Source organism: Nanorana parkeri, unplaced genomic scaffold (genome assembly GCF_000935625.1).
Source record: "Nanorana parkeri isolate BGI_ZX_2015 unplaced genomic scaffold, ASM93562v1 scaffold129, whole genome shotgun sequence".
Taxonomy (NCBI): Eukaryota; Metazoa; Chordata; class Amphibia; order Anura; family Dicroglossidae; genus Nanorana; species Nanorana parkeri.
In genome coordinates, this window is record NW_017306397.1 from 391,732 (window position 1) to 403,588 (window position 11,857).

General features: G+C 40.3%; 1 protein-coding gene across 1 annotated transcript in view; it reads left to right on the forward strand.

The window, feature by feature from the left end:
- The window catches only part of GHSR (growth hormone secretagogue receptor), a 17,530-nt gene extending 15,498 nt beyond the window's left edge, over positions 1–2,032 (forward strand). The window contains exon 2 of the mRNA XM_018553784.1: positions 1,685–2,032. Within this exon, the coding sequence (XP_018409286.1) occupies positions 1,685–1,989 (305 nt within the window). The 3' untranslated portion in view covers positions 1,990–2,032. The remainder of the gene's footprint in view (positions 1–1,684) is intronic.
- The last annotated feature ends 9,825 nt before the right edge of the window (positions 2,033–11,857 follow it).

Here is an 11,857-nt window from a genome sequence, read left to right on the forward strand (position 1 = left end):
GTGTATTATTTCTTGTGTGCGGGGGGAATTGTATTATTATATTTGTGCAGGGGGGGGTGTAACATTGTTGAGCAGTTTCTTATTGTGCTTTAAGCTGCCCACACACCTTACAGCCATCGCACGACTTTCGTTATGCGATGGTTGTAATGTCATTAAAATCTTGTATGATCTGCCCATCTTGGACTGGCAGATCGTACTTGCAATAATGGCTATGGGGAGGGCTTCCGATGATTGCAGTGCTAAGCGGGCCCGTGCTGCATTCGTCTTCCGACCACGCCACCAACCCGCCAAAAATCGTACTATTGTCGGCAGGTTTTCCAGCATGCTTGGAAGAAGAAAGTAGTACGACCTTACACTAGAAGCGGTCGCACGCTGCCCATACACCTGCTGATTATCGTACGATAATCAGCAGGTGTATGGACACCTTTAGTGTATGTGTATATTAGGCCCCATTCACACCTACGGTATATTTCAGGTGTGGTTAGAGATTCCTGTGTCAGGAACTTGCGTTTTTCCTGCAGCAGGAATCCCTAATCTGCCGTTTACAAGCGGCAACTATCATAAGATAAGAATTGTGATAAGATTATTTAAGAGGGTGCGTTTAGGGGGCAGAGTTAAGGCCGGGGCAAGGTAAGGGTTAGGTGGGGCAACTGGTGGCTAGTGACTCTTAAGGCGTGTCTAGTAGCTCAGGACTTGAAAATTTCAGCCCTGCTATAGCAGCATAGCAGCAGTAATCATCTGTATGATTAAGCTCTGATAGGAGTGAAATGCATCAGATGGAGGAGGTCAAGTGGGTTGAAGTGTTGACTCATTGTTAATATTCCTGCAAAGCACATCAGAGTATGATTTGGGAATTCTTTTCTGAGCAGTAATAATTAGTTGCAGGTATGGTTATAAGCTGTTATGTTACTGAAAAACAAAGGAAAAAATGCTTGGGTTAGAGAAATACCTTCTCCAAACTGTCCTAACTTTATCTTGCTCATAAGCATTTAGACTTACCTGTTAAACAATATCACAGCAGTGGTGAGCCCCCCTGAGGTGCGCACACCGGCCCGTTCGGCATTTGTCTCCCGAGCACCGTTCAAACCAGCCGAAAAGCGTATGATTTTCGGCTGGTTTTCTAGCATGCTCCTTAGACAAAAGACGTGCGACCGTACAGTAGAAACGGTCGCACGTCTTCGTTCACACTGCTCGATTCTCGTACGATCGCGGGATTTCCCACGATTCTCGTACGAGAATCGAGCAGTGTATGGGCACCTTAAGAGTGGGCCCTCATTCTAATTTTCTCCAGTTGGTCACAGGTGCTCCAATCCAATACTCTCTGCTTGGGATGGCTGTATTTGTGAATCTATCTGATCTCAGGTCACCTGCCAAGTGCTACATATATTTAAATGCTCCATGCCAATGAGTCGGTCAACTGTCAACTCACGTCCATATGTACCTAAATATTGTTACTACTGCATTCCAGGCAAGAAGTGCTAATTAAATAAGCCAATATAACTGATATAAATTACAGTGATTGGTCAGTCATATGGATCATTGTTAGAGCTTTGAGTTTAAAATGATTCACACTGTCACAAACATTACCTCTGCGTTCCTTTTGTGATTTTCTAAAAGCTTTTATATAACTATTCACATTTTTGTACTTTGTATAGATAATACATTTTTTACATTTCTTTTTCAGCTGTCGTTGTATTTGCCTTCATCCTGTGCTGGTTGCCCTTCCACGTGGCACGCTACTTGTTTTCCAAGTCTTTCGAAGCTGGATCCTTGGAAATTGCTCTGATAAGCCAGTACTGTAACTTAGTTTCCTTTGTTCTTTTCTACCTGAGTGCTGCCATTAACCCTATTTTATATAACATCATGTCAAAAAAATACCGTGTGGCTGCATGCAGACTTTTCCGACTAAAAAGGATTTCCCGCAAAGCACCATACACCACAAATGATGAGAGTTCTCCCGCCTGGACAGAGTCTAATGTCAGCACATAACAAAAAAATGTCCACACAAGGAAGAGATGGGCTACTTGTACAAGATTAAAGCCATATTATACCAACAGACACATTGTAGGAGCCAGGGACTGCAGTGTGTATTTAATTGTCACACACAATGGATGCAAGGTTTAATCTCAGGTTGCTGTTGGTTTATGATGAAAATTTGGACTGATCTAGTGCACCAGTGGAAACCTTAATGATCATACTCTCTCTAGAGTTATTTTTTTTCTCTCAGCAAATTTTTTTTTTTTGTATTGGTTTTCAGAAGAGTGCTTAGGAAACTAAGGTTCACTGATAAATTATTGGTCCCTTTGCAGAGTGTTTAATAAGCTATACCCTACTTGTGCTGCTATGAACTGTCTGTAATGCATTGTACTGTTTCATGCTGTGGCTTAAGTGTCCAGAGACTAGAAGTCTTACCTTTAATTACAGTTTGAGGTTTTAATGTAGTGTGGCGAGAGAGGAAAATAAAGTCTCTTTAAAATAAAAAAATTTTTGTCACTGTTTAACTTGCTGTTATGTTTACATGCAGATACTGTATGAATTCACCAAACTGGGACTTCATGTACCTTCAAAATCAGGCAATACTCAAGTGCTTGTCAAAATTCAACAAGCTGAGCATGGTATTTAGGGTCTGCTGTAATTGCTTGCTGGGGATTTTTGTAAGCCAGTTAAGAGCTGACTGGTCTTCATCTCGAATTTGTATAATGCCCCAAAGCCCAACCTGCAGCCCTTTGGTGCTTGTTAAACCCTTAAGGTGCCCATACACTGTACAATTATCGCACGATAATCGCGGGAAATCCCGCGATCGTACGATAATCGCAAAGTGTATGGAAGGCGTGCAACCGTTTCTACTGTACGATCGCACATCTTCCGACGACCAAGCAGGCTGGAAAACCCGCCGAGAATCGTACTATTCTCGGCGCGTTAGTGGCCTGCTTGTTCGTCATTGGAGTCATCGGATGATCACGAGTATGATCTGCCTGTCCAAGATGGGCAGATCGTACGTTTTTTAAATTACTTTACAACCATTGCAAGACAAAAGTCTTGCGAGGGTTGTACAGTGTATGGCCACCTTTAGACACCAGTCTGTCATTAGAGTGGGATCACTTAATATACTGAACATTATGTGTGGTCCTTTGGTGATTTCAGGGACTGCAGTTGAGGCCCCCCCATTCCTTGTGTATACCCAGTGTATTACTTGGTGGTTTCCACTAAAGACCTTTGAGTACAGATCTCTGTGTACTCCAAAAAAAAAATCATGTTTGTAAAGGCATGCAAACACTAAAATGTTTTCATTACCTCATTTGTGAAAACATTGTTTTTTATTATAGCTTTGTTTTTTAATATGGCCATATATTACACTATATTATGGTATCTGTCCATTTTGTTTAGCTCTGGCATTTGCCAGTTGAATGATATGGGTAAGAGCTAAGTGTCAATAGTAAATATGGATTGATCTGAACTTGGGCCAAAATCAAGGCTCCATGTGCAGTCAGGCCTAAACTAAGCCAGGTACTTGCAGACACCACAAAAAATGTAGGCCAGGTCAGGTTTAATTTAATAAAAAAACTGTAGCCCTTACTTAACCTCACCAGCTGTGTGTACATTGCTTGTCAGGGCTCATTTTCACTCTTCAACCATACTAATTCATCACAAAAGAATCCAACGGACAAGATCATGTTTTTTAGCTCTCTTTAGACCCATTAAACTTATTTTGTTGGAAACATCTTGGCTTGTTAATAAACCCAGGACATGCCTTTATAGCTTCTCTTAGAAGACATATTAGATATGTCTCTGCTATGTACTACTTATGATGCATTCAAATGTTACAAGCTGAATGACCAAACAGCTGAATGACCCAAACCCACCTGTGACCAGTCACTTTCTGTTTTTTCAGTGTATCATGATATAGTGAGAATCAGTGTAATATTGTCACCTATGACATATTCATGTTACCATGGCAACATATTATTATGCACCACATACTAATATATCAGAGGAACTTCAGTTACATGCACAAGACAATGATTGCATTTTCATGGTGAGGCATATGATTATTATTCAGCTCAACAAAACTGCTTATTCACAATATGCATATATAATCATATTTTTTTTTCTGGGAACATTTCCATTTAACTATACCTGTTTCTCTACATGGTACAATATATTGAAATGCTTCCAATGAAATTATTGGAATATGAAAAACTTTAACTGCGTGTTGGGTGCTTGAGACAAGAAATAATCTATATTTGAATGGAACCATCCCAAACAAATAAAAGTGTCACATTTTATGGCAAGGAAGCGGTTTTTTGATTGCCATTTTAATAATAACACTATATTATTACTCTGGAAATGTAAAGATTTGACTGACACCAATTTACAGTATGTGGCAAATTCTTTGAGTTGCCCAATCAAGATCTAATAATTAATAGTGTTATTACAAATAATTTGACATATTATAGGATTAATAAGAACTACTTTATGACAGGGTGTTCACATATCTTCCTACCTGTTATGGTATTCATGGGCCAGCATACAGGAATAGATACTAAGCACAATATTTTTAGTTTGCGTTTACTTTTTTTTTTACCACTAACCGTTGCTTTGTTTGGACACCTCTGGGCATTTGTAGATACAATCACTGTGGGAGGGCATTAAAAGAGAGGAATCACAAACCTTGGTGTGATAAATAGATATATTTTTCATCTTTTTAGGGACTAAGTAGACGAAAAGCTGTACAAAGCATAAGGCTCTTTGCATGTGCAATATATGCATTATTTTTAAATAAAATATTTTATCTACCGTATATGCCTTAGTTAGAAGTATCTCTTGCTCCAGCACCTCCTACCCTTAAGCAGGCTATACACTGCTCAAGTTTGAGATCCCTGTCAACACCACACCTATCAACAAAAGACACGTAAAAAAAACTGGGCCACAAACTGTCAGCTGAACACTGATAGCCCAGCAGGGAAATGTCCCCCATCCATGTGTAGTGCCAACTTTGCTTGTTGTTTGTTTGTCCTTTCCTTTCTCTGTGAGTGACACTGTGCACTTCTGCTGTAGCTGAACACTCAGTGTTGTGAAGGTAAGTGCTCAAATTGATTGTAGTGTTAAATAAATCAGTTTCTGTATAGCTGGGCAAATTTATTTGCATCCTGATTCCATAAGTTCATGGTCCATGTAGGGGTACAATTTTCCCTGAATCATATTTATTGTACTTTCTGAATTATGCAAAGGCGATTCCAGCGGGTTTTTTTTTGCATGTGCTGTGCTGGTGCTAAGGGAGTAAGTGGGGAAGCTATATCCCCAATAAAAAAATGAAGTTTATTAAAAACAGACACACCATATATAGAAACGCTTAGTCAGAAAATTAATAGTGCATATACTAAAGAATAAAACAGAATTTCTATCACGTGATGTCATCTTAAAATTTAATTTCCGTGATCCTCAGTGTGAGGGTTGCCAACCACTCCCATACTTTTTCACTGACTGAAATTTGACAGAATCTTCTAATAATCACTAAAACATGTGTAAACATGTAAATGGTAACAATACCCACAACAGGTAATCTGCCTTACTATACAGTTAAAAAGTCTAAAGGTGCCCATACACTGCTCGATTCTTGTACGAGAATCGGGCGAAATCCCACGATCGTACGAGAATCGAGCAGTGTGAACGAAGACGTGCGACCGTTTCTACTGTACGGTCGCACGTCTTTTGTCGAACCAACATGCTCGAAAACCCGCCGAGAATCGTACGATTGCCGGCGGGTTTCTAGCCTGCTCGTCCGATAGCTGCGGAACGGGCCGGTGTGCGCACACGCACACTGCCCGTTCTGCATTGCGGTCATCGGAAGCCATGATCGCAAGTACAATCTGCCCGTCCAAGGTGGGCAGATCGTACGAGCTTTCAATAAGCTTAGGACCATTGCAAGACAAAAGTCTTGCGATGGTCGTAAGGTGTATGGGCACCTTTACAGTAGTGAGTATGAGGAAAAGTGAGAATGACTAATGTTAATTAGGTGTATTGAACTCAGAGCTGCATACCTCCCAACATCAGGACGTGCGAAAGAGAGACACCTGGAAATAAAGGAAATCATGTGGTGTTCCCAACATGTTGTGGCGAACTAGGAGCCTGGCTACACTGGCTAGAGCTAGCAAAGTACTGTACATCATAGCACAGAGCGTAGTGATTAAAAGTATGTACAGTACATTTCTAGTCAGTCGAAGGAAAAAGTACCCCGGCATCACTGCTGAGGGTTTTTTTCTCTTCCACTAATAGTTAGTGGGAGAAAAAAAATGCCCTGGCATCAGTAAAGGATAAAATAACCTGGCGTCAATGGTGCCTGGGATGAAATAAATGCCCTACAAAGATAGTCATGAGGGTGGGGGTTGTGTTAGCTTCAGTAGTCAGAACAAATACCTGCAATTGATGGTAAGCATGAGAATGAATGCTTGGCATTAATGTCCAGAGGAATAAGAATGCTCTGACATTGGTGGTCAGTAGAACATGTGAGCAAATCAGTTGGTTTTTGCAAACTATAAAATCTGCAAATCCCCCAGTTAGTCAGGGTGAGGGCATTCTACAATGACCATCAATGTAATGGGTGATTCTACAATGACCATCAATGTAAGGCCAATGCTACACTGACCACAAATATAAGGGGGAATTTTACAATGGCCAGAAATGTAACAGGAACATTTACACTGACCACCAGTGTAAGACGCCCTTTATTCTGACAACCATTGTAACAAGGGTATTTTAGACTGACTACCAAGGAAATAGGAAGATTTACACTTACCACTTATGGAACAGGGGAATTTACACTGACCACCAATGTAACAGGGACACTTACACTGACCACTAGTTTAATGAAGGGATTCTATACTGACCTCCAATGTAACAAGGGTATTTACAATACCGTCCAATATAATAAGGGATTTTAGACTGACTACCAAGGAAATTAGTAGATTTAGACCAACTTATTAGACCAACTTAAATAACTTGTATTAAGGAGATGTACATGTGCCAAAAAGCTTACAGTGAGATAGGGCATGCACAGTGCAGTATACATAATGAGGTAGTATGGAATAGGAACTTTATAGTGCAGTGTACAGAATTAGGCTGTGTGGAATAAGAAATGTACAGTGCAGCATACAAAACAAGGTATTGGGGAAAAGAGAATGTGCAGTGCAGCGTACAGAACAAGGCAGTGTGGAATAGGAATAATGCGGTATGCAATAGGGCATTTACAGTGCAGTGTACAGAATAAAATGGTATGGCATAGGGCATGTACAGTGCAGCATACAGAATAACGTGATATAGAATAAGGCATGCACAGTGCAGCATACAGAATACTGTGGTATAGAATAGGGCATGCGCAGTGCAGCATACAGAATAACGTGGTATAGAATAGGGCATGCACAGTGCAGCACACAGAATGTGATATAGAATAGGGCATGCACAGTGCAGCATACAGAATAATGTGGTATAGAATAGGGCATGCACAGTGCAGCATACAGAATAATGTGGTATAGAATAGGGCATGCACAGTGCAGCATACAGAATAATGTGGTATAGAATAGGGCATGCACAGTGCAGCATACAGAATAATGTGGTATAGAATAGGGCATGCACAGTGCAGCATAGAGAATAACGTGGTATAGAATAGGGCATGCACAGTGCAGCATAGATAATAATGTGGTATAGAATAGGGCATGCACAGTGCAGCATAGAGAATAATGTGGTATAGAATAGGGCATGCACAGTGCAGCATAGAGAATATTGTGGTATAGAATAGGGCATGCACAGTGCAGCATAAAGAATAATGTGGTATAGAATAGGGCATGCACAGTGCAGCATACAGAATAATCTGGTATAGAATAGGGCATGCACAGTGCAGCATACAGAATAACATGGTATAGAATAGGGCATGCACAGTGCAGCATACAGAAAGACGCAACGTGGAATAGGTGAAGATGGAGAAAGTGCTTGCTGGAATACTGCTCCACACTTTCAAGGTTCCATGTCAGGAGAAGCGACAGCACACTTTCGGAAGCTAGAAGGGGTCCTCTAACTGCTCTGACTTCCATCCGATCTGCCTTTTATTTTAGAGCACAAGTAGTCACTCCATCTAAGGTCTGGCAAGCAGCATGTTGGCAGCCCGGAGCTGCAGTGGTGAGGCGCCACAAGACCACATAGGAAAAGTTGGGAAATAAGAAGGCAGTCGCAATGTCTGGACACAGAGCAACCTGGGAGACATTTGGGGCAGGTACACTCGGTGTGCAGCTCTAGCGATGCCCATGTGGGTAATAGCAGAACTTTTTGGGGTGCTATAATACACCCAAGCATTCCCCTGGTGCTGTCACTGGTATTATCTAATTTATTTGCTTTACATAAAAACTATGCACATACTGCTAGCAAAAATAAAAGCCAGCTTGTAGATAAGATAACCTTTTGGTTGACTAATAAACTTAATTATTACTGTAGCCATAGCATTTTTTAATCAGTATTTAATAAAGGCATACTTTAAATTTGCCATAGTAGCATGCAGTATACTACTGTCATTAAATAAATGTAATTAAATGTCCCTAAAATGGCACAAACTGGTTTCCAATTCACAGAAGAGAATGATATCCCATCATTATCACGGGTGACAACCTACATGGACAACCTACATGGACATTTAGTAGAATATGCTGTCAAGATACAGGCATTTGTTATGAAGGTGATTTGGCTCAATACACTATAGTAGAGCTCACAAAATGATTCACAAAATCACGTGAAGAATGAACTTATATAGAAATGTGGGGCCTTTTCAAAGTCATGACATGTAACAGTCAGCTGAACATTAAGCTATGCATTATTTAAATATAATATTATTATCTGTCCAGCCTCCTGTAATCCTCTGCAAAACAACATGAAGACTGCGGAAGCAAGGACTAGCACTATGAGCCAATCAGGCTATGCTTCATTGCACAGTGCTGTCCATCAAACACCAAAGGCTTCCTGATAGGTGGAAACAGCAGAGTGATGACTTCATGAGTGTGTTGCTGATCCTTCATTGCCCAGACTGGGATAGGTCTTAAATCAGTCTATTGCTCAGTTGCCACACATGGAGAGGCTATGCTATCAGAGGTGCTTGGATCACAAGAATAGTTAAACAGAATAACATCTAATTTCGGCCAGGTAAGGCAGTTCACATATATGTATTCAGAAATGTGTTCAACTGTTTGCCTGGTTCTCAGTTCAATGCAAAAAAATATCAATATCCAATAATTGGATGTAGAATAAGATATACACTGAGTGGCAAGATTATTATGACCACACCATCAGTACGTCGTTGGGCCACAAGATGACTCCACGAGATGACTTTGTTGGGCCGCCTCGTGACTCCACGAGATGTTGAAAGGTGATGCGAGGAATCTGACACTGCATTGTTGCCCTTCTGTTGTCTTGTACCAGTCTTGCCACTCTCCGTTCTGCCCTAACATTGACTAGTGGCTGACGGCCACAATTCGCACGTTCAGACCCAGATTTTCGGCTGACAGTCCAGTCTTTAAACACTTTAACAACAGCTGCTCTTGAACATTTAACGAATTCTGCTGTTTTGCTGATACTCGCTCCATGGCTCCGAGCGCCAATAATCATCCCACGTTCAAAGGCTGTTAAATCGCGTTGTTTACCCAATCTTCAGAAAAAAATCACTTCTACTGTCGTGGTAAACAACCTGCTTCCCTATTTATAATGGTCTGGCCCTCTAGCAACTTCAGCGCGAAATTATAGCTAATTATAACTAATTTGCCTACAAACGTCAGGTGGTCATAATAATCTGGCCACCAAGTGTATTTTGTCATGTTAACTGCATGAATATAAAGTTATATGTATGAGTAATAGGAATAAGGTTTCAGTTTGCCACTACCATGGGTTCATGGCAGATCCAGTAGGTTTAGAACTGGTGATCCTAGAGAATTGTTGTAAAAAATTGCCACAGCAGACTCTTTGTAACTATAATGCTCTTCCTGGCCTTTGAACTTCTCAGCTGGTTTAGAATGGCCAATAAAGGGGCTTTTGGATAAGCCAGTTCTCTCACTGTAAAAGGGTGAGGTCACAGTAAAGATACTGACACTTGTTACATCTAATTCTGTTGATGTCCTACAGCATACAGTATTTGCACTACAGTCCACATGCACTACAGTGATAACAGGCTGTATGTGCTTTTTTACATACTTCCTAATTGTTGCTGGCTGTAATTATTTTTTTTCACAGGCCTTTTTTAAAATGGTGACAGCAGTGAAATATTCCTGGCCAATGTGCATCAGCACAGCAGCTTATAATTTTATTTGCGAGAGCCTTTGACACAGTGAATTACTGGCAGGAGATTCTAGGAGACTGAGGTAGAGCATTGTCACTTTACATTAGTATCACCAGCTAGCAATTAAAAAACGGCTTTCCAACTGATATTATCATGGTAAAGCATATATGAAATTTTAGTGATTGGGTTTACATCTACAACTTTGTAGTGCTGGGGTCCATGTGCCCTGCCTGTATTTACTCATACTCAACCACATCTCCTTTGCTGTATAGTAGTGTACGGAACCAGTCATACAGAGCAAACTAAGAAATACTACATTTTCGTAATTATGGAAGCTGAATGTAACATAATAAAGTGGCAGAGCAATATCACGAAGGGAAATATAAAGGCCAGAGGACGTGTTGCAAAAATCTTGTATTAAGCATACCCAGGGGGTCAGTCAATAAATCACATTTCATCTAGTAAGCAGAGGAAAGTAACTAGGGCACAGTGAAAAAATAATAATCAACTAATATGAATATCATTGCAGATTGTACCCTTTATATGGAATGCTTTAAAATGTATCCTCTTTTTACACTTTTACACGAATCTCCCTACGGTAACAGATGGCATATTTTGTGTGGTTCTACTAATTAAAACAATATACATTAGTTAGGTGGAAAAAAATGGACAAGTTTATAGTGTGTATATATATCTATATATATGTGATATATAGATATATATACACATACACATATATATAGAACATTTAATTACAAATGCACACAGTTGTAAAAGTGGGAAAAAACACATTAAATAACCCATCATTCATCTCTGTAGGTGCATGCATTGTGGAGAAATAAATCTTCAAATTTCACAACACGGGCACTGAAATCACAGCGATTTCCGCTTTACTTCATAAAAGTAGAATCTTGATAGACCGCCAGTCAGTAATATAAACAAGCACCAGGTGCTGTAAGCTGTTAGAAACTGACAAACTTAACTTTAGAGTCTTTATTGTGACCTTTGAGGGCCTTTAAAAAGAACTTGAAAACATGTGGCTGGAGAGGTCACAGGTGCACTTTAAGGATTTATCTTTACCACTTGTTCAGAATATGCAAATACTATTACATGTATAGTCTGAGCACAGATTCACAAGTAACCATGACTGTATAGATGGTTCCGGTTTTATGCAACGCTTATCTTGATTTCTCATTCCCCAATGGGAGATGCCCATTAACAACATAATATTGTGAAAGTAACGCAGCTGGCACCCATACTTTCTTGCAACCAATGACTCATCTATGGCCCCATTTAGCAGCCGGCCAGGAAATTCCTTGGCTAACAGCTGAATGTAAACTAAGGGGCTGGGATAGGTGGCCGATGTCATTACTCAAATGACAATGGTCATATATGGTAACCATGGCTCTACAGTGTTCTAAGTGTGTATGTTCCTCATCTCCAGCAGTTCTATCAAAGAAGTTGTGCTTTTGGAAGTGAACATTTGGCATGCTGCTTGGTCAATATACAGTATGTCGTCAATCCAGTCACTTAGTTTAGGCTTCACTT